This window comes from Aptenodytes forsteri, unplaced genomic scaffold (assembly GCF_000699145.1).
Source record: "Aptenodytes forsteri isolate BGI_AS27 unplaced genomic scaffold, ASM69914v1 Scaffold482, whole genome shotgun sequence".
Taxonomy (NCBI): domain Eukaryota; kingdom Metazoa; phylum Chordata; class Aves; order Sphenisciformes; family Spheniscidae; genus Aptenodytes; species Aptenodytes forsteri.
The window spans coordinates 915,211-933,730 of NW_008795046.1; the positions used below are offsets into that span (position 1 = coordinate 915,211).

Consider the following 18,520-nt stretch of genomic DNA (forward strand, 5'->3'; position numbering starts at 1 on the left):
CTTTTCCAACCTAAACGATTCTATGATTCTATGAAAAACTTTATCTGGAAGCCTGGGAAGCCTGAGAATAATGGTGCCTTGTATTTTGGGAAAAGATGGGAAAGGAGTGAATGGATTTCCAAACTATTGGCATAAAGACTTGAAACCCATGTGAACAGCCAGGATTGTGTGCTGAAATCTTGTTAGCAGTCCCCTTGGACTGCAATTACCTGGAAGCATTCTAAATGTCTGTCACAGTTTCTCAGGGTTGTGTATCTTTAAACAGGGATGGCGCTGATGGTAGTGATGAAGGCCAGATGGCATATGACATGAATGTAGCCCTTCCTGGCAGAGCTAAGTCTTCTCATAAAAATGAAGACCTGTCTGATGATGAACTGGATGAATATGATTTGGAAAATTATGATGAAGAGGAATACACAGGTAAGAAAAATTTCAGTGTCAGATATGCAGTGTAAGTGAAGAACCTTTTCACTTCTTGTTGCACTTACTTATGACATTAGTATCCTAAAACTACACAGTGCTATGTTTCAAATGCTGGAAATTCACATTTTTAAGTATTTGCTTGTCCCAGTTTCAGAAGTCATTTAGCGAGTGAAACAATTCAGTGTCCCCCCTCCTTGACACTAGAAATTTCAATGTCAGATATGGAGTGTAAGTGAAGAACCTTTTCACTTCTTGTTGCACTTACTTATGACATTAGTATCCTAAAACTACACAGTGCTATGTTTCAAATGCTGGAAATTCACATTTTTAAGTATTTGCTTGTCCCAGTTTCAGAAGTCATTTAGCGAGTGAAACAATTCAGTGTCCCCCCTCCTTGACACTAGAACCAATAGCAGTGTTGGAAAGACTGTCACTCCCCCTGCTGTCCTTTTTAAGTATTTGCTTGTCCCAGTTTCGGAAGTCATTTAGTGAGTGAAACAATTCAGTGTCCCCCTCCCTGAAACTAGAACCGATAGCAGTGTTGGAAAGACTGTCACTCCCCCTGCTGTAGTGCTGGAGCAGAGCAGCAGAAGTCCCTGAAAGCACTAAGCAATTTAGCTTACTGAGGTTCTTATGTTTGGAACTTGGAAGTTCATTTATCTCACTCCTGATATTTTGCAATACAGGTAATACAGGTATTGGTACAGGAGTTTCTAACTTCACCTGTCATTGACATGTATAAAAAATGTTCTGAAATTCCCATCTAGGTGATATAAAACTTGGAGACTCTTTGGCTGCTCTGGCAGTATATGGGAGTAATGATCATGATCCTTACATCACTCTAAAAACTACTGTAAGTACTATAAAAATGTTAAATATCTTAAACAGTATAAACTTAAAAATCAGTTAAATTTTCCACACTGCCTTAGGGTCTGTAAGTGCTTGCCATCCTTTTCCAAAGGTGTGTCAGATTTTTGATCAGACGGAACTCTTTTCTTTTAAAGTTGCTTTGTGCAGTCCCCTCTATGTGTGCTTTATATGTTTAAGTCAGATGTTAAGGTGAACTGGCTCATTATTTAATCCACATAGTTCTGTATGTGGAGGTGGTTTGTCACCTATCTACTAGGACCCGGAATATGTTTGAAGAAATAACAAATCTCAGTATCTGAGGCCACTAATGACCCAAATTAGAAAACTTCCCAGATTGCAAGACTCTTACACCTTCCACCAGTTTGTGGAAGAAACCAAACTGAGGTGGACTCAGGCTACATGTCAAATTAGGAGTATGGCATGAAGAAATATGTCCCTGTTTATTAAGCGTATGTGCACAGCATACTGTGTCGTTGACTGTTTCTGCCCGTATTAGTTTCCACCAAGTATCAGATGGGGAACGTCTTTGCAGGAGCTGGCTTTGTAGGAGCTTTGCAGGGGGTGAAGAAGTCTCTGGCTGCAGTCTAACACAAGCTAGCTGTGTCAACAGCGCTGTCCTGTTATGCAGCCTGTTTGTCTTTTTCTGGTGAACAGGAATGCAGCATGCAGGGCGTGAGGTAATCCTTCTGCTCTACTTAACATCGGTATTGCCTTAGCTAGGATATTTGGTACCTCTTCAGAAAAGATATGGAGAGATTCTAGAGAATATCCTGCAGTTTAGTTCAGAAGGATAGATTGCAACTTTTAATCGACTTAATTTACACGGAGAGATCACAGAAATCAGTTACAAGGTGAGGTTGCGTGAGAAGAGACAATGTAATCTAGAGAGCAACTAGGAGAGACTATGATCATCTGGGGCAGGGTGATGGAGTAGATGAATTTTTGAGACCTCTTCTAAGCATAAAGATTCTGAGATTTTTCGGGGTGCTGTCCTTTCTATACTATTTTTGATTCTTTACAAAGCTAGTAAGATTGAAAGAAAAGAGTAGCTGTAGGCTTCTACCACAATGTCTAGTTTGTGTGTCAGGGGACTTTGTCAAACGTGTGGTCTCATACAAGGAGTTGTTACGGTGACTTCACATACTGTAACAAAGCTCAAGGAGGAAGGTATACGTCTTACCTTTAAAACGAGTTCACTTGCTATGTGCACTTTGGGGCGCTGTATGTTTTCTCTGTGTTCCACTGACTGGTTGATGATTTTTCTTGCTCCTGTGTACCAGTAGAGGAGAGAAACGCTTTAAAAGTGGTTTTTACAGTCAAAGAGGTATTCGCACAGGGATTCAGCGAGAATATGAGCTGCTTTTATTCTGTGTCAGAAAAGCTAACTTTCTTCCAGACATAGAAAAAGTGAACACCTTTTTCTCAGGCCTTTCTTCCTACATTCAAGTCCTTTCCTCAAATTCTGAGGAATACTTTTTAGTGCTTCAATATGCATTTTTTGTTGTCTTTTGGTGTTTACTACTGGTACTGTTGACGACTAAGTACTGTGCAGCATTAAGTTGATTAATTCAAAGAATTGCAGTACTTAATAGAATTCAAATATTGAAAAGGTGCTTGAAGTGAATAAAGAAGAAGTTAAAAGCTTGCAACAAGAAGTCCAAAAAGTCTCGTATGTGTTGTATATTTGAAGGATGGTACTCTGTTTGTGTAAGACTATTGACTTTTATGTACGGTTCTTAGTTTTCCACTAACGAAAATTCCCTGCATGCCTTCCATTCCTCAGTAACAACGAAAATTAGATGAGAGGTTACATCTGTTCTGGTACAGCTGAATGCCCAGTATAGCTGTAGGCAGTACTTTTCTGGAAATATTTTCCAGAAAGTAGGCAATGCTTTAATGCTCTTGGAATTGCTTCCTGGATGTGAGCAGCAATTACAATATGCTTATTGTGTAAAAAGTTGTTACACTTCATAAATGCTCAAGGCACGAGAGCACAAGGGAAATAAGCTATGTATGTGGGCTCCTGGTGGTGATTCTCTTTTCAGCAATGGGCTGCATCATGGTAGCCTCAAAAGAGGGTTTCATATTTGGTAATTAAACATCTCTCTAAATCCACCTAGGTCCACGTAAACAGTCGTTCAGTCTATATAATAACTATTCAATCTCCCCATGATTGAGTCTGGTTCCTGTCTTTCTCTGTTTACCACCATAAGATGGTTTTAGGTGGGTGGGCAGCAGGGTGTTGGGTTTTGAGTGTTTTCAGTTACAGTTAGAAGTTATTATTGATTCAGCCTTTGAACATGTGTAGTTTTGTGCGTTTATGTGCTTTGCTTAACATCTGTTGTCCTCTCCGTTTTGCTGTTCAGGATCAATATGAACAGGAGGACTTTTTGATTAAGCCCAGTGACAATCTTGTCCTTTGTGGCAGAGCTGATAAAGACTACTGTAGTTTGGAGGTCCATGGTAAGTAACATAGGATTTGTTCCTTACAGTGAACTTAGGGAATATGTCTTGCCTATCCTGTTCCATATGGCTGTGTACAAGGCGGGGAGGTGTTTTTTCAAAGCTTTTTTTCTCCCCATCTGCCCTGTGTGTTTTGTCCTCTTTCCTACGTCATGGTGCTTTAGCCACTTTCCAAAACTAGAGTATTTAATGTGGAGTTACTGTTATTTAGAGGATAGCATCCCTTTATCAGTCTGTATAGCATTTCCTTTCCTTATTTCATTCTTAATGACACTTAGAAAATACTATGGCATTTTTATTCTCTGAACATACGCTCTTTCTTCCAAACAGTCTTACTTTCCATATCATATAAGCTTCCTCTAGTGGTTTGTTGTTGGTTTTTTTTTCTCCTTGCTTTCTCCTTTCTTCTTTAAATGTGCTTTCCACTCCTAGGAGTAGAAGAATCAGCACCTTTCTCATCTTAGTTTTAGAAGAGGTGATCCTTAATAGGGTCTGAATACCACTTGTTCTAGAGAAGGGTTTAGTTTTACTGTGTAAAAGATTTTTCTGTTGCAGCAAGGAGTACTACTGAGTGTGCTGAAGTTACCATCTTTTCTTATGGCAGTTCTTTGGGGAATGTTTCTGGCTACTTCTGCTATGGTACATGTTTCTGCAAGCAAAGTATTCTGTTTTAAGAAAACAGTAAGACCAAAGTGTTTGAAGGCATCTCTTCAGATACCAGCATCTGGCATTTTCTGTATCTGGAGGTGTTTACAGATTTTATTAACTGTGTTGTTTTCCCTGTATAAACTTACAGAACAATAGCACAGGCTTCTGCAGTTTATAACTGCACTGGTTAGCACTGGTGAGGCCGCACCTCGAATACTGTGTTCAGTTTTGGGCCCCTCACTACAAGAAGGACGTCGAGGTGTTAGAGGGTGTCCAGAGAAGGGCAATGAGGCTGGTGAGGGGTCTGGAGAACAAGTCTTATGAGGAGCGGCTGAGGGAACTGGGGTTGTTTAGCCTGGAGAAGAGGAGGCTGAGGGGAGACCTCATCGCTCTCTACAACTACCTGACAGGAGGTTGTAGCGAGGTGGGTGTCGGTCTCTTCTCCCAAGTAACTAGCAATAGGACGAGAGGAAATGGCCTCAAGTTGCGCCAGGGGAGGTTTAGATTGGACGTGAGGAAAAATTTCTTTACTGAAAGAGTGGTTAAACATTGGAACAGGCTGCCCAGGGAAGTGGTTGAGTCACCATGCCTGGAGGTATTTAAAAGACGTGTAGATGAGGTGCTTAGGGACATGGTTTAGTGGGCATGGTGGTGTTGGGTTGACGGTTGGACTCTATGATCTTAAAGACCTTTTCCAACCTTAATGATTCTATGATTCTATGATAACATTGGGTAGCCCTGTCTTAGTTAATTACTAAGACTACTTAGTTAACTGAAGACTTCAGTTAGTATCTGAACATCTGTCACGTGCACTTAAAAACGGCACAGTGATTTTGTGTCTGTGATGATACCATTTTATTAAAATAATTAATGGGTTTTACCTGCTATCCAGTTAGTAAATTCTTTTATTATAAGGAGAAAAATAGCTGGCTAAAGGGAATGCTGTGTTTAGTATATGGTTGCTTTACCGAAACTCTTCCTGTATCTCAGTTACAACCCGCTAAAGGTAACTTAATCTGGCTTCTTCAGCTGCCTCTAATTTGAAAACTGTTTGTCTTTTACCTTCATTTCCCCTGTGATTGCATCTGGAATTATTTCTTTTTTTAAAATTGCTGATTCTGTAAAATGAATGTCTAAACTTTCATTAATGCATCCTAATGTCGAAAGTGGTGGTGGTGGATACAGAGCATCTATTTTGAAGTGATCTTACAAACAAGTAGCAGAGTACGCTAGGAATAAAGTGTCTAAGATTTGCTGAACTTGTCACTTCTTTATCTAAAATACACAGGAGTATGTTTGTTTTGTGTAATTCTGTGAGGTATAACATTAGTACTTGGAGGCTCTGGCCTCAACACTAAAACTCTGAACACACTGCAAATTTACATTCTAGATCTCCTTGACAATTTAGTGTTTGCCACATCTGCCTTTTGCAGAAGTGAACTGTTTATAGTTGCTTGCTTTTCCTCTTCACTGATGTCTTGTATATCTTTAATTCTTTTTCAGTTTATAATCATGAAGAGAACTCATTTTACGTACATCATGATATTATCTTGCCTGCTTACCCTCTAAGTCTGGAGTGGTTGAACTTTGATCCTAGTCCTGATAGTGCAGTAGGTAAATTGTAAAGGATACCGTAAATGTCCAGTTAAATAATTTTTGCTTGAAAAGTATATAACTGTAATGTTGTCACTAAATAATTTCTTCCAGGGGTATGAACAGAAATAAAACCAAGATATTAAGACGGAAAAACTGGATATCAGGGTTTTTTTGGTTTGGTGATACAGTCATCTTAGTGATGCTGCCATAACAAGTGATTTGACTAAAACACTGGTTTTATTACAAATAATTAAGTTACTGTCAATTAGCAGACCAGAGCAAGCTCTTCTCTAATCTGCTTTATTTTCCATTTGCAAATGAAAGGTTGCTTTTGTTCAAAATCGTTATGGTCAATGCAGTCGATTAACTGTAAAACACAGCAAAATTTATATATATATTTATGTATTTAGTAACCTTTTTCTTGTGTTTTACAGATTTTTATTTTTTTCCCATAGCACAGGGAATGTGTTTTTGGGTTTTTTTTCCTTAAACATGTTCAACTTTATATAGCTTCTTTGAACAGTTACTTGTACTGAAGGGGAAGTGTACTGGAGAGCAAGTAAATTTTTTTCTGGCAACATCTGCTGTCAGTTGATATTTTTAGATTGCTCCTTGTCAGTTATAATCATCAAAGATGTTCAAATAGAAGATTCTAGCACATAAGTATGTTTTACTTAATCAAAGAAATAAGCAACAGCTGCATTGCCAAATATGCTGCTTCATAACTCTAAGTAAATGTGGTTGCATTTGGGTTTCTGCTTGTAGGAAATTATGTTGCAGTGGGTAACATGACCCCGGTTATTGACATTTGGGACCTTGATATAGTAGAATCCTTAGAACCAGTCTTTTCTCTTGGAGGCCAGAAAGAGAAAAAGAAGAAAAAGAAAGGAAAGAAAGTAAGTATTGCAAAATGGTTTATCTGGTTGGACGGAGGAAACTTAGAGCACGGATAACGTCGTTATTACTTTTTTTCCTACACTGAAAAAATCATAGATAATCTGGTTTAGTTCCATCTGTCATGTTGAAGGATGGTGCTTAGACAGGTTGCAGAAGATAATGTCATGGCCGTCTGCGATAGGTTAAGATTAGTATTTTCCTGTGACTCAAAGAGTTGAAAAGGCATTGAGCAATAAAGGACAAGGTTGACACTAATAAAATATATTTACTCAGGATTCGCCTGTGTTAGCTTTATCTACCTAAAATTTAAGCATATTCTAAGCTAGTCATCGAGATTGTCTAAGGTGAATGCATAGAGACACCCCCAGAGAATGGCTGAGTTTCTTTTAGTGGACTGCAGAGAAAACCTTAACTGCCAAAGAGGAAGACTGAGGTTTAGGCTGGATGCTAAGTTATGTGAGATGAATCTGACCCTCATTGTATGCCTGAATGCGTTGTTATGATTTGTCCAAATTCTTTGGTATGTAAAACAAGTATGGAAGGTAACATAACTTAAATCTCCTAGATTTTGCTTATAGTAGATGCTTCAGGAAGTGCTTAAAAGACTCCCTGGAGTAAATAGGGAGGGTGAACACTGGGTATATAACTAAACTTGGTTTCCCAAACAAAGGAGCACTGCAGTGTTAGTCAGCTAAAGAACTGTTCTGTGTAATTGTGAAGGGGGTTTACTTCTTGAGCTCTCAGACTTTCTGGTTTTAAAAACAATAGAAAAAATATCCTTGGAAGGGGAATTTGCTCTGTGAAACTTGCTTCTGAAAATCACTGAGTTATCAGAATTGCTGTTGAAGATACCATTCATAAATGTTACCTCAATTTGAAATGCTAATTGTTCTCTGTATGGATAATTAAAGCCTGGAATTAAGAACAGAAGAGGAATGGGGTGGCTTATGGGTGGTTTCCAGTTGCTGTCCCAGTAAACTTTGAAGCTTAACCATTTTAAATTAGAATTTGTAGGAGCTGGCAGTTACAAGGACCTAATTGGGAGGAGGGAGAGGGAACTGCCAGGCGTGTTTAGAAAGAAGCTGAAGAAGCTGCACATTAGCTGGAGACAATGAAATTTCTTTTACTAGCCTGAAGGGAGTAACCAGTTCTGTAAGCCCACCAGCTGTGAATGGAGCAATCTGAGATCTGGGGTAGGAGGTGAGGTGCAGGTACTGCAAAGACAGTTCTATCAAAAGCCTTGTTGCAGCAAGTGAGAATAGTTTAAAACATGAAGTTGTTTGTGAAGGGATTAAGGAGTTCATACTAATGTGTTGTAATGCTTGATTTCCATTGAAGCTGTGATTTTCAAAAGTGTGTTGTATCTGCATACACAGAGTTTATCTTCAGAAGGGACAGTGAAAGGACATACTGATGCTGTGCTTGATCTTTCATGGAATAAACAAAGCAGGTAAAAGAATACTTGAATAACAATGGATGGTTGCAAATTTGTATACTTTATTAGGCATACATTTTTCACGCAAATCCAAAATCTTATGTAGTATAACACTGAACTTGAAAGCCGTGCTGAAATGAATCAATTCTCAAAAATACATCCCCCCTGCCTTTTTTTTTTAACTAGAAGTTTTGATTTTTTTTTTTTTTTTTAAACCTATGTATTTCTGCAGATCACTTTTTACTCACAAGTTGTCCAAATGAGGGCAGGGGTAAGGTGGGTCTAAGCCATTTGTTATGTCAGCTACATGTAAGTCATACGCACAAATTGGAGAAGCAGAAGGGCTGCCCTGGTCTGTGCCAATCTGCCAATGACCTAAACCACCATTTGAACAGATAGAAGTACATTTATAGAAGGAAGTCCTTGCTATGCTGGTTTTTTTCCCTCTGGCTTTTGCCCCAGAGCTGTGAACAGAAAAAAGAGTGTAAAAGCCCTAGTAGCACAGTTATAGAAATGACTCTGACCTTTGGGTTATCCTAGGCAGAGAGAATTCCCTGTTGCCTGAATGAACTAGCAATGAAGTGCTGCTATTGAAGCAACACGAAGCTGGCCCATCTCGGGGGAGAGGTCAAGGACAATGTGCTGACTGAAATAAAGATGCTGCCGTTTTTTATCGCTTAGGTGGTTTTTAACAGTTCAGCTGTCAGAGGATCCTCAGCATGGGCCTTGAAACTGTTCCAGTCAGACACAGGCTGATTTTTTTTCTTTTTTTTTTCCCTGCTGTCATAAATGTCTCTGAAGATACACATAGTCAACTCCGCATACTCCTGATGAGCAGGTCTAAGCCTTCACTTACAATGCTTTGTTATCTAGATCCTGAAGAAGGAAACACCCACATAGACATGCAGTAAATGTACATAAATTGCACTCTTAATTTATAGTGCGTTGTCTATTGTTCTTAAATTATACATATGCACAGAGTGTGGTAGCGATCATTCCATCAGTATTACAAGAGAGTAGCTTTCATGTACCTAGAAACAGTTGTCTGGTGATAATATAGAGACAAGTCACAAAAATTACGGCTACAAGAGTTAAGTGTCTGGAATGCATAATTCTGTAATGTGCTGAGTTACGAACTCTGATACTGGTCGATCTTCCAGGAAATAAAAACAGCCTTGAAGTGGGAAGCTTAAGGGCAAAACAAGGAACTCCTTGGAGCAGCTTTGTTTAAATGTTTTGTTGTTGGTTTTTTTTAAGCAAGACATACTGTGACAGCTCTCTATAAATAACTTTCTGCCTGTAGGTCATAATGATGTTACTGTAAAATGTTCTCATAGCCTTCACTATGCATTTTCTTAACTTCCCCATGTAACAATGTTTGGGACAACAGTGTTTCCAGGAGAATGTTAGCTCTTTCAGTCAGAAACACTTGGTTAGTATTAAAAAAAAAAAAAAAAAACCACCAAACTGTGGGGGGAGCAGTTTCAATAAGAAACAGCATGTTGACGTAATAGATCTGTTTTTAAGAGCAATGGTAGCAATTGTACTGTGTATTTGACAGGCCTTTGGGAATGTTTTGAGTTTTTTCTGATTAAACTTCTAAACTGTGTGTTTATTGCTTTAACACAATTGGTCAAATTTAAGTTGAAATGTAGGGTCTGTAAACTGACTATAATGTTAGCGGTTCCTTTCAGCATTCTGTGAAGGATGTACAGTGTTGGGTCTTCAGTAGTTATATAAACACTCAGATATTGGAGAGCAAAATATTTTAAAAACAGGTTTGTCTGGCTCTTGGCTGTATGCATATGCAAATAAAACTAAGTTGCAAAAGTAATGTTTAAAAATACTGTCTTAATGTCAAAGGAAAGGAAGTGCTTAAAAGCCTTTCTTGCTGTGTCTTGTTCTAGAAATCTTCCAGTAAATGACATTTTAAGTGGTGTGTGTGGGGAAGTGGAAGCAAGACTGTCAATTATTATTTTAAGTGTTGTACTAATATAATGTAATATAGCCTGTTTGTAGTCTTTACTTGCAACTTAGAATTATCTTCAGGGAGTTATCCCTCAGGCTTGAGGTTATGGTCTATAGGCCAGAGTGTACTTGATCTCCGAATCAGGCTCTGTATGTATTTTGGATTTTTGACCATTATTTGTTTGTATCTGTATAAAGATTTTTAAAACTTACTTTTTGATCCATTATCAGGAATGTTTTAGCAAGTGCGTCTGCTGACAGTACTGTGATTCTGTGGGATATGTCTGTGGGTAAGCCAGCAGCCAGCCTGATGCTACATACAGACAAGGTATGTAATAATTGCTGTGTTTCTTCCACTGTAAAATACAGAGAAAAAATAACTGCAGTTTTTCATGAGCTGCTTGGTAGCGAATGCTTAGAACAACAATTCTGTAATTTTCTAACAACTGTGCAGAATTCTTTAAATTTCTCAATTAGTTGCTTTGGCGAACGACACTGTATTTGCTTTTAAAAATGTTATTTAGCTTATCCTTTAGAAAGTTTGCAAAGATTTACAGCAGTTTTTAAAATGCCTTTTGTGTGAAAGCCCTGATGGTTGGGAATCTAATAGTGCTGGTATAAGCTAAAAAAAATAGATCTCTGAGCACAGGTCAAACTGTAACTCTCTCTTAAGGAAACAACAAGTGTCGGTTAGTTTGTTCTGGGTAAGAAAAGTTTAAGATAAATGATACTAAAATACCATAGTGATGGGTACTTCAGAAATAAATTAATCTCATAGTAATTAAAATGTGAAAATTAGTTATTAATAGCTATAACTTTATTTTGCTGTTAACAAAGTCACTGCCCTTGGCAAACCCTTGATTTTCTTTTTTTTCTAACAACTGCATTTTTCCCCAAACTGGAAGCAGCCATTCTTTTACTGCCTCCGGCTTATTTTTTTTAATATCTAGGGCAGAAAGGGGGCATGTGGTTCTGTTCAGTTAAATTATATTGGAAAATATCGTGTTTCCACTGGGTGGGGGTGTTTGAAATAAAAATAATATGCATCTCTTGCACTGTTTTATGAGAAATCTGAGTATCAACAAGTTTAATAGGTGTGTTATCTCAATGCTTATTTTTTAAAATAAAATCTTCTGTTATTTAGGTCCAGACAGTGCAATTTCATCCATTTGAAACTCAGACCCTTATTTCTGGATCTTATGATAAGTATGTCAGGGTAATATTTTCAAATGTTACACATAGGGAGGGTATTAGTATTGAATTAAACCCGTTAATTTCCCTCATGTTTTCATTTGCTTATGACTGTACCGAATTTGAGTAATGCTATTATTTTTTTTCCAGTAAGGTAGCCAGGTTTGTATGTGGCCAAAATGTAGTTTTCCTTACCTCTTTCTCAGGACTAGCCAAATACTTTAACCGTCTGGACTGACATTTTCTGTGCCAGGTGTCTGCTCCAAACGGAATTTATTTCTTAGTTTGGCCTTATGGCATTTTCTGCATTGGGAATGTGTCACTGGTCCTTCCTGTGAAAACTTGTCAAGGTTTTGCCAAACTGTAAGACCAGGGTGGGGGCATGAGGGACTTTAAAAATCCCAGTCCGCTCCCTACAGCCTCTATTGATAGGCATGCCATAGCCAAAGTTTAACAGGCTATCTCCTGTGATTGCGGCCTGGAGATGCTGTGACATGGTTTGTGTCTGCACACCTGGACTAGCTCTGTAACTGCTAGTTTTTATAAGCCCGGCCAGCCAAAAAACTTCCCCTCTGCTCTCCCATCTCCTAGGAGTAACTTTTAAATTTTGTTCTATAACCATGATTTTTTATATCAATTTCTTTATTCTGCTTTTAAGACTTCGTGCTTGTGTTAAAGTATTTGAAGACTTGTCAATCTTTAGCCAAGCCTTTATGTTCTCTGGCTTGTATTATGCTCTTGCTACACCCGCTTAAGTAAAGGGGTCGGAGAAAAACCTTTAATTGTTGATAGGAAGCTGCTTCTGTCCACTTTCCTCCTCCTCGACTTCCTTCTGCAAAAATAAGAAAAAAGTCCAAATACTGAGACCGGCTTCTCGATCCCTTTTTAGCTAGCCCTTTGATCCCACAGACACCTGTAAACCAGTGTACTGTCTATAAACTGTCTGTAAAGGCTACTGACTGCCTTTGTGGATTTTTCCTGTAAAGCTTCCCAGGACCACAGGCTATTCAATGAATATTGGCAGATGCCTTCATAACCTGAAAGTCAGACTGTTAAAAACTGCATATGTACTAAAACTGTTGTTGTAAAATGCCTGGTAAAAGAGCTGAGAAACCTAGATCACATTTCTTTGGCTTTAACTATAGGATAGAGTGGGAGTGGGTTACTCTGTGGATGTAAATTGTGGTGAGATGTTGCGAGAGAGACATCATCACTCCTTTCTTGCATTTGCATCCAGGAGCTTTTTGAGTTGGGACAGATTCTGCCGCCACTGGGCTGAGCACAAGCCTGTAAAGAATCCCAAAGGACCCACTAACTCCCATCTGCTCTTTCTCCTTTTTGGAGTAGCATTTCCCTAACCACTTGTAAAGATTAATTTTTTTTATTAAAGCATATTTGAAAATGTATCACAAATTGATTTCCTAATCAGTGCATTATTTTGAACAGTCATTACTTGACTTTACTGAAGTCTGTTCATAATTAAGTGATGTATTTGCATAATTATGGTCTCCCGTATGATAAGTATCTTATGTATTGAGCAAATTTGAGCTGTTTGCTTAAATAGAATGGCTGTTTGTAACCAAGAGGAAACTTTGAAGCATACGGAAAAAGCTTGTGCTTATCTGAGAAATTTTCATCTGTTATTGAGTTGGAAGACTAAATAGTGAAGTTGTTTTCATTTTAATTTTTGAATTGTAGTTTTACGTGGACCTTCTGTAGATGCCAGTGGTAAAACAAACTTCATGAAGTATTCTGCCATGATTTTTTTTTTTTTCCTTAATTTCCTATCCCTTTTTCCCATAGATCAGCTGTGCTGTACGATTGCAGAAACCCACAAGATAACCATCGAATGTGGCGGTTTAGCGGTCAGGTTGAGAGAGTAACCTGGAATCATTTTTCACCTTGTAATTTCTTAGTGAGTACATGCTCTTCTATTTTAGTCTGTTGACTGTTGCCATTTCATTTAACCTGTATTTTTGGGTTCATGATGTTTCTGAATCATATAATGGACCTGATGGACAGTTGGACTGTTGGTGTTGCTTATTTTAAAAACGCAGTGTGTGGGAGAGTGGTTTTATGTAGTTTTTTTTCAACAAGTATATCGAGACCAGCTACTTATTTGGTATCTTCATTATGACAGTAGAAAAGCAATTGATGCTGATGCATTTTCACTCCAGAGGTGGCTTCTTTGCCATGTTGTTATAGTGTTCAGTGGCTGGGATATATTTTCCTTTGCATAGTTGCTGTTGTGTTTCATGTAATGAGGCAATTGCAGCTGAGAGGTAGCTAATTAGAACTAAGATCCTGATATTAATTCAGTGTTTCAAATCAGCGCTAGAGGGCACTGTCCTCCTATCTGGTATAGCATAAAAATGCCTTGGTTTTGTCAAGATTTTTATAATAAAACTTTTAAACAGAGTTTAAAAACAAATCTTTTTTATTATCTCAATGGCTGTCTAGTTCTCCCTTGCTTTGTGTATACAGCCAACAAAAGCAGCTGCTCAGTTCTGTTGGGTTTATGATGTAGATCCCTTTCAGTATAATCACACTTAGCTTTGCACAGGGCTATTATGCAGCCACAGGATGGCTCCAAAAAGTTTGAACTGACCGTTAAGAGACTAAAGGCTCTGTATTTCATTGCCTAACGAGAAAGCCAAGCTTAGTAGTGCAACCATCTTCAAAATACCATTTAAGAAATTTGAATAGGATTGAGACTTCCATTTAAGTCCCTGCAGCATAGTTTAGGTACGTAGAATAGCTCGGGCACCAGCTGGATGGAGTCTGACTTTGGGGATGCAGAACAGTGTACACTGTGTAATATGCCCTACCGAGAAGCAGCGTGCGTCTGCCTCAAATCACAGGGATTTAACAGAGGGTGGGTATTATTTCACAGGAACTTTTTTCCAAATGAGTGACTACGGCTGTTTGTTTTTAAAATGTTGTGGTTTCCTTAGGCAAGCACAGAGGATGGCTTTGTGTACTGTCTGGATGCTCGTTCTGATAAGCCACTGTTCACTCTGAAAGCTCACGATGAAGAGGTGTCAGGTAAATTGTGTGTGTGTGTTGGATTTGTCCCCAGTGGCGAGGCACATCTGGAAGATGTCTTTAACTGATACGACTGAGGTGGTAGTGATTCCTTGCTTAACAAATAAGAGTTGTGCATACTAATTGTGGGTAGCTGGCGCATGAAACGAATCTCCGCTGAGAAGCCATTGTAAGCAACGTATTTTAACAACAGTGAACTTTTCTCAGTGAGTATCATGAATAAGCATGTCAAAGCAGATCTGTTCACTTGGGACACACTCCCTGTGTTTTTTGGGCGAGAAAGAACAAAAACTATGCAGTCTGGTCCAGGATTATGAACTATAATGTTTACCTCCTCTACCCGTAATTGTTTTATACTGACGTTCACTCTGGAGATGATTTAGGTATGGCACATGGGAAGGTTTTCACACTGCCTCCTTTAGGCTACTTTAGTTATTTGATCAGTGTAGGAACTTCTAAATGGCAACTTGAAGCACCTGATTAGGTGTCTAAAATGAGATCGTATGAATATGCCCCATCGTCTTGGATAGCAAAAAAGATGGTCTTTGGCAAACGAATGATGAAAACTACCTGGGGAAGCCAGATTATGTGAAGTAAGAAGCAGAACGATAGCATCTTTGCACTGTTACTGTTGTTGGATTAAGAGACAGTAGGCCTACCTGAAGTCAGTTTGCTCTCACTACAGGGAGCAGTGGCAGCATGCAACTTCCATTAACTTTTTGCTCCTTTGTGCTGGAACAGAGTTCGGTGTGAGGAGAGTATTAGGTTTGTTCTCATGATTTCACTTCAAAATGTATCCTCATCTCTGTGAAATAGTGGTTACCTGGTGCTCTCACACTGCTGCACTCTTAATCTTCCAGGGTTACAACTGAGCAGTCAGATCAAAGGGTGCCTTGTGACATCATCTGCTGACAAATACGTGAAAATCTGGGATATCCTGGGAGACAGACCAAGTTTAATCCATTCCAGGAATATGAAAATGGTAGAGTAATATTCATTTCTTGATTCCAAGAAGGTTTATATATAAACTATGTCTGCTTGTTCTTTTTTGTCTAATTTGAATCTTGTTTTACATAATGTAACATCTTTTAGGAAAAAAAAAAATCACATCTGTGTATTCTGGGTAAATCATGCTCATTACAGTGCAATGTTCAATTCAACATGTAACTGGCAGACTGCTTCAAAGCCTCAGACTGAATACCAGACACAATGTTCGGAGTAGAACTATAGGTACTCCAACGTGTACCTGCCAGGTTCAAGACGAAGATGTGATTTACTGTTTGTAATTAGCAGCTCTTGACTTTAATTTTGTGTCTTTGCAAAGTAAGTTTCAGGAAACTTATAGAGCTTACGTTTGTTAAAACTTGCTTGGTGAAGGTATTTTCGGATGACAAATTCACTTTAGGATGGTATTTTTAAAAAAAATCCTCCTCTTTCTGCCTCCCTCCCAGGGTGTTCTCTTCTGTGCAGCTTGCTGCCCTGACTTCCCGTTTGTTTTTGCCTTTGGAGGAGAGCGAGAAGGGCTGCGTGTTTGGGATATAAGCAAGATTTCTGCAGGTAGCGTTCTCGTTTCTTTGAATCTTGTGGTCCTCCCCTTGCTCCCAGGGTGTATTTGTATATTCAGTAATGTATTGTGGCTCTGAAAGAGACTGGAGGTTAATATTTTTAAATACCCCAAGACTGCATATGTGTTCATGTTTTCAGCTTCAAAAAATGTGGGTTTTTTCTAACTTGGAGAACTGTGTTTGCCACATGATTTATTTTCTTGTAGCTGAAGTACAATACCTTTTTTCTTGTAATATCTATGTTTTACTTTTTTCTTAATGTTCCTGGTGTAATCAAGTATCACATTCTTGAATACCTGTAGGAATAAAAGTGAGGACTGGTTTTGATGGGTTGTCGTAGCTACGTGTAACTAAATGGCATGAATTTTTGCAGAAGGCTTTTAAGAGCTTGGTGGAAACCAGAGAGACTAAAACCAGAAATAAATTATTTAAACTTAATGATTTGCTCTACAGAACTCATCCATCTCACAGTACTTAGGTACAGGAATTATGCACAGGGAAACCTCTAGAGATGCTCTGGGGGAGAAATAACAGGACTTGTAATTTAAGTATCACATGCAGGAGATTGTTCTGACATGTAAGCTTCAACTCCCTACTCAGGGTAAGGGGGAGAGCTTTAAAACTGCACCAGGTTAGGATTTCCATTCCGTGATGTTCACCATGCTGTACCTGCTGTACTACTCTTGTCTCTGGAACAGTAACATGTAAGCAATCCCCTATCTGTGTTGCAGTGAATGAAGTTTTTGGAAACAGAGAGAGACTTGTTCTGGCTAGTGCCAACTCTGTGGCTTGCAGCTCCATGGCCGGCAGTAGCAGTAACGATTCGGAGACAGCAATGGAATCATGATGGACCAAACCTCACAAAATCAAAGTAATTAATGGGACTACAACTAATGTGCATTCTACAAATCCCCGTTTGGTGAGAGTCCATAGAAATGGCTCTAGTGTCTTGCAATCTGCAGGCTGCTTCATCTCAGACAAAGAAACACGGTGATGTGGTTAAGCTCTAAGTCAGGAGTTCTAAGTTCCTGCCTCTCTTACTGGCTTTGAAAGATTTAATCACTTGCTTTTGCCTGAGATTATGATCCCTGAAACAGGGGCTACTATGTGTAAAGTTGATACATAAAATGAAACAGTCACTAGAAAAGCATCCTGCTGCTACCAGAAGTTCGTTGAATACTGCAAAGAAGGTAAATATCTTCTAAAGGCATAAGGAAAATACTTCAGACAACAGTTGTGTAATAGATTTCTAATACAGATTCTAGAAGTTCTATGTAACTTTTTTAAGTCTTAAGAGTATTTCCTGGGCGGTAAGTTGGAGTCCCTGAGTATGACATCTTGAGATGTATTTGTAACATCTCAGATCACCAGTATCAAACCAGAAATATCTCAGCTGTATCCCATCAAGATCAAGGGTTTCTTTTCCCTGGTTCCACAGCACCTGAAGCTTATTGATGATGCCTGTGTATTGGGTTTTTCTTCAAGCTCCAAAAGTAATATATATAAAGAGCATCTGAACAGAAATAAGGAGTTACTACTCAGAAGAGGATGAGAGGCTGTCAGGACACAAAGCGAGGGTAGGGATCTTAGCTGGTCACTGTCAGTGGTGAAAGCTGTCCATGTTACGTACTCACGTTCTTAACTCCTCCCAGGCATTTCTGCCTGAAACCTGAAGGCACAGAGGAACGTTTTGAGTATCAGCCTAACCACTGACTTAACCACTTCGTTTACAGCATCAGGAACCTAGTCAAGGAATGTGACTCAATCAATTTCCTCACATTTAAAATGAACACCCAAGTGCCTTATCCCTGGCCAGAAGTTAAATGATACTCTTACCCTCCTGTGAAGTGCTTCCCTCTCCAGGTACTGGGCTACTATGTGTAAAGTTGATATATAAGATGAAACAGTCACTAGAAAAGCGTCCTGCTGCTACCATTCGTTGAATACTGCAAAGAAGGTAAATATCTTCTAAAGGCATAAGGAAAAATATTTCAGACAACAGTTGTGTAATAAATAAACAAAAGCTGAATGAAATGACAAGTGTAAATAGATAATTTATCCTTAATTTAAGGCTAGATTTACAAAGCAACTGGTATCGAAGCAGCCATAGTGACGGTGCATGTGGTTGACAAGACCTTACCACTGCTTTTCACCCTAGCTCGCTGTAACTCATTCTGGTGAGGAAATGGGGGAAAGGCAGGGCTGTAGGTTTCCTTCCCATCCCTTGAAGTTAAGTGGCTGCTTCTCAATCCGATTCAGCTGTTTCTAGTCTGGTGGCAGGTGTTTAGTGTGGCTCTGCAGGAACCAAGAATATTTTGGATGTGTTGGGATTCCTGCCTCAATCCTTTCTGTGCCGAGCAAGAGTGAACAATGTGTGGACAACAAATGAACAACTGCTTTTGTGAAGCTTGAGAAGGTG

General features: G+C 38.9%; 1 protein-coding gene across 1 annotated transcript in view; it reads left to right on the forward strand.

Annotated features, from left to right (window-relative positions):
• The window catches only part of PWP1 (PWP1 homolog, endonuclein), a 25,814-nt gene extending 8,466 nt beyond the window's left edge, over positions 1 to 17,348 (forward strand). Inside the window, exons 2-14 of the mRNA XM_009277003.2 lie at positions 266 to 420; positions 1,191 to 1,276; positions 3,660 to 3,756; positions 5,908 to 6,018; positions 6,766 to 6,896; positions 8,274 to 8,347; positions 10,532 to 10,628; positions 11,445 to 11,506; positions 13,295 to 13,406; positions 14,446 to 14,536; positions 15,397 to 15,518; positions 15,988 to 16,093; positions 16,833 to 17,348. Of these exons, the coding sequence (XP_009275278.2) occupies positions 266 to 420; positions 1,191 to 1,276; positions 3,660 to 3,756; positions 5,908 to 6,018; positions 6,766 to 6,896; positions 8,274 to 8,347; positions 10,532 to 10,628; positions 11,445 to 11,506; positions 13,295 to 13,406; positions 14,446 to 14,536; positions 15,397 to 15,518; positions 15,988 to 16,093; positions 16,833 to 16,948 (1,360 nt within the window). The 3' untranslated portion in view covers positions 16,949 to 17,348. The remainder of the gene's footprint in view (positions 1 to 265; positions 421 to 1,190; positions 1,277 to 3,659; positions 3,757 to 5,907; positions 6,019 to 6,765; positions 6,897 to 8,273; positions 8,348 to 10,531; positions 10,629 to 11,444; positions 11,507 to 13,294; positions 13,407 to 14,445; positions 14,537 to 15,396; positions 15,519 to 15,987; positions 16,094 to 16,832) is intronic.
• Positions 17,349 to 18,520: the final 1,172 nt, after the last annotated feature.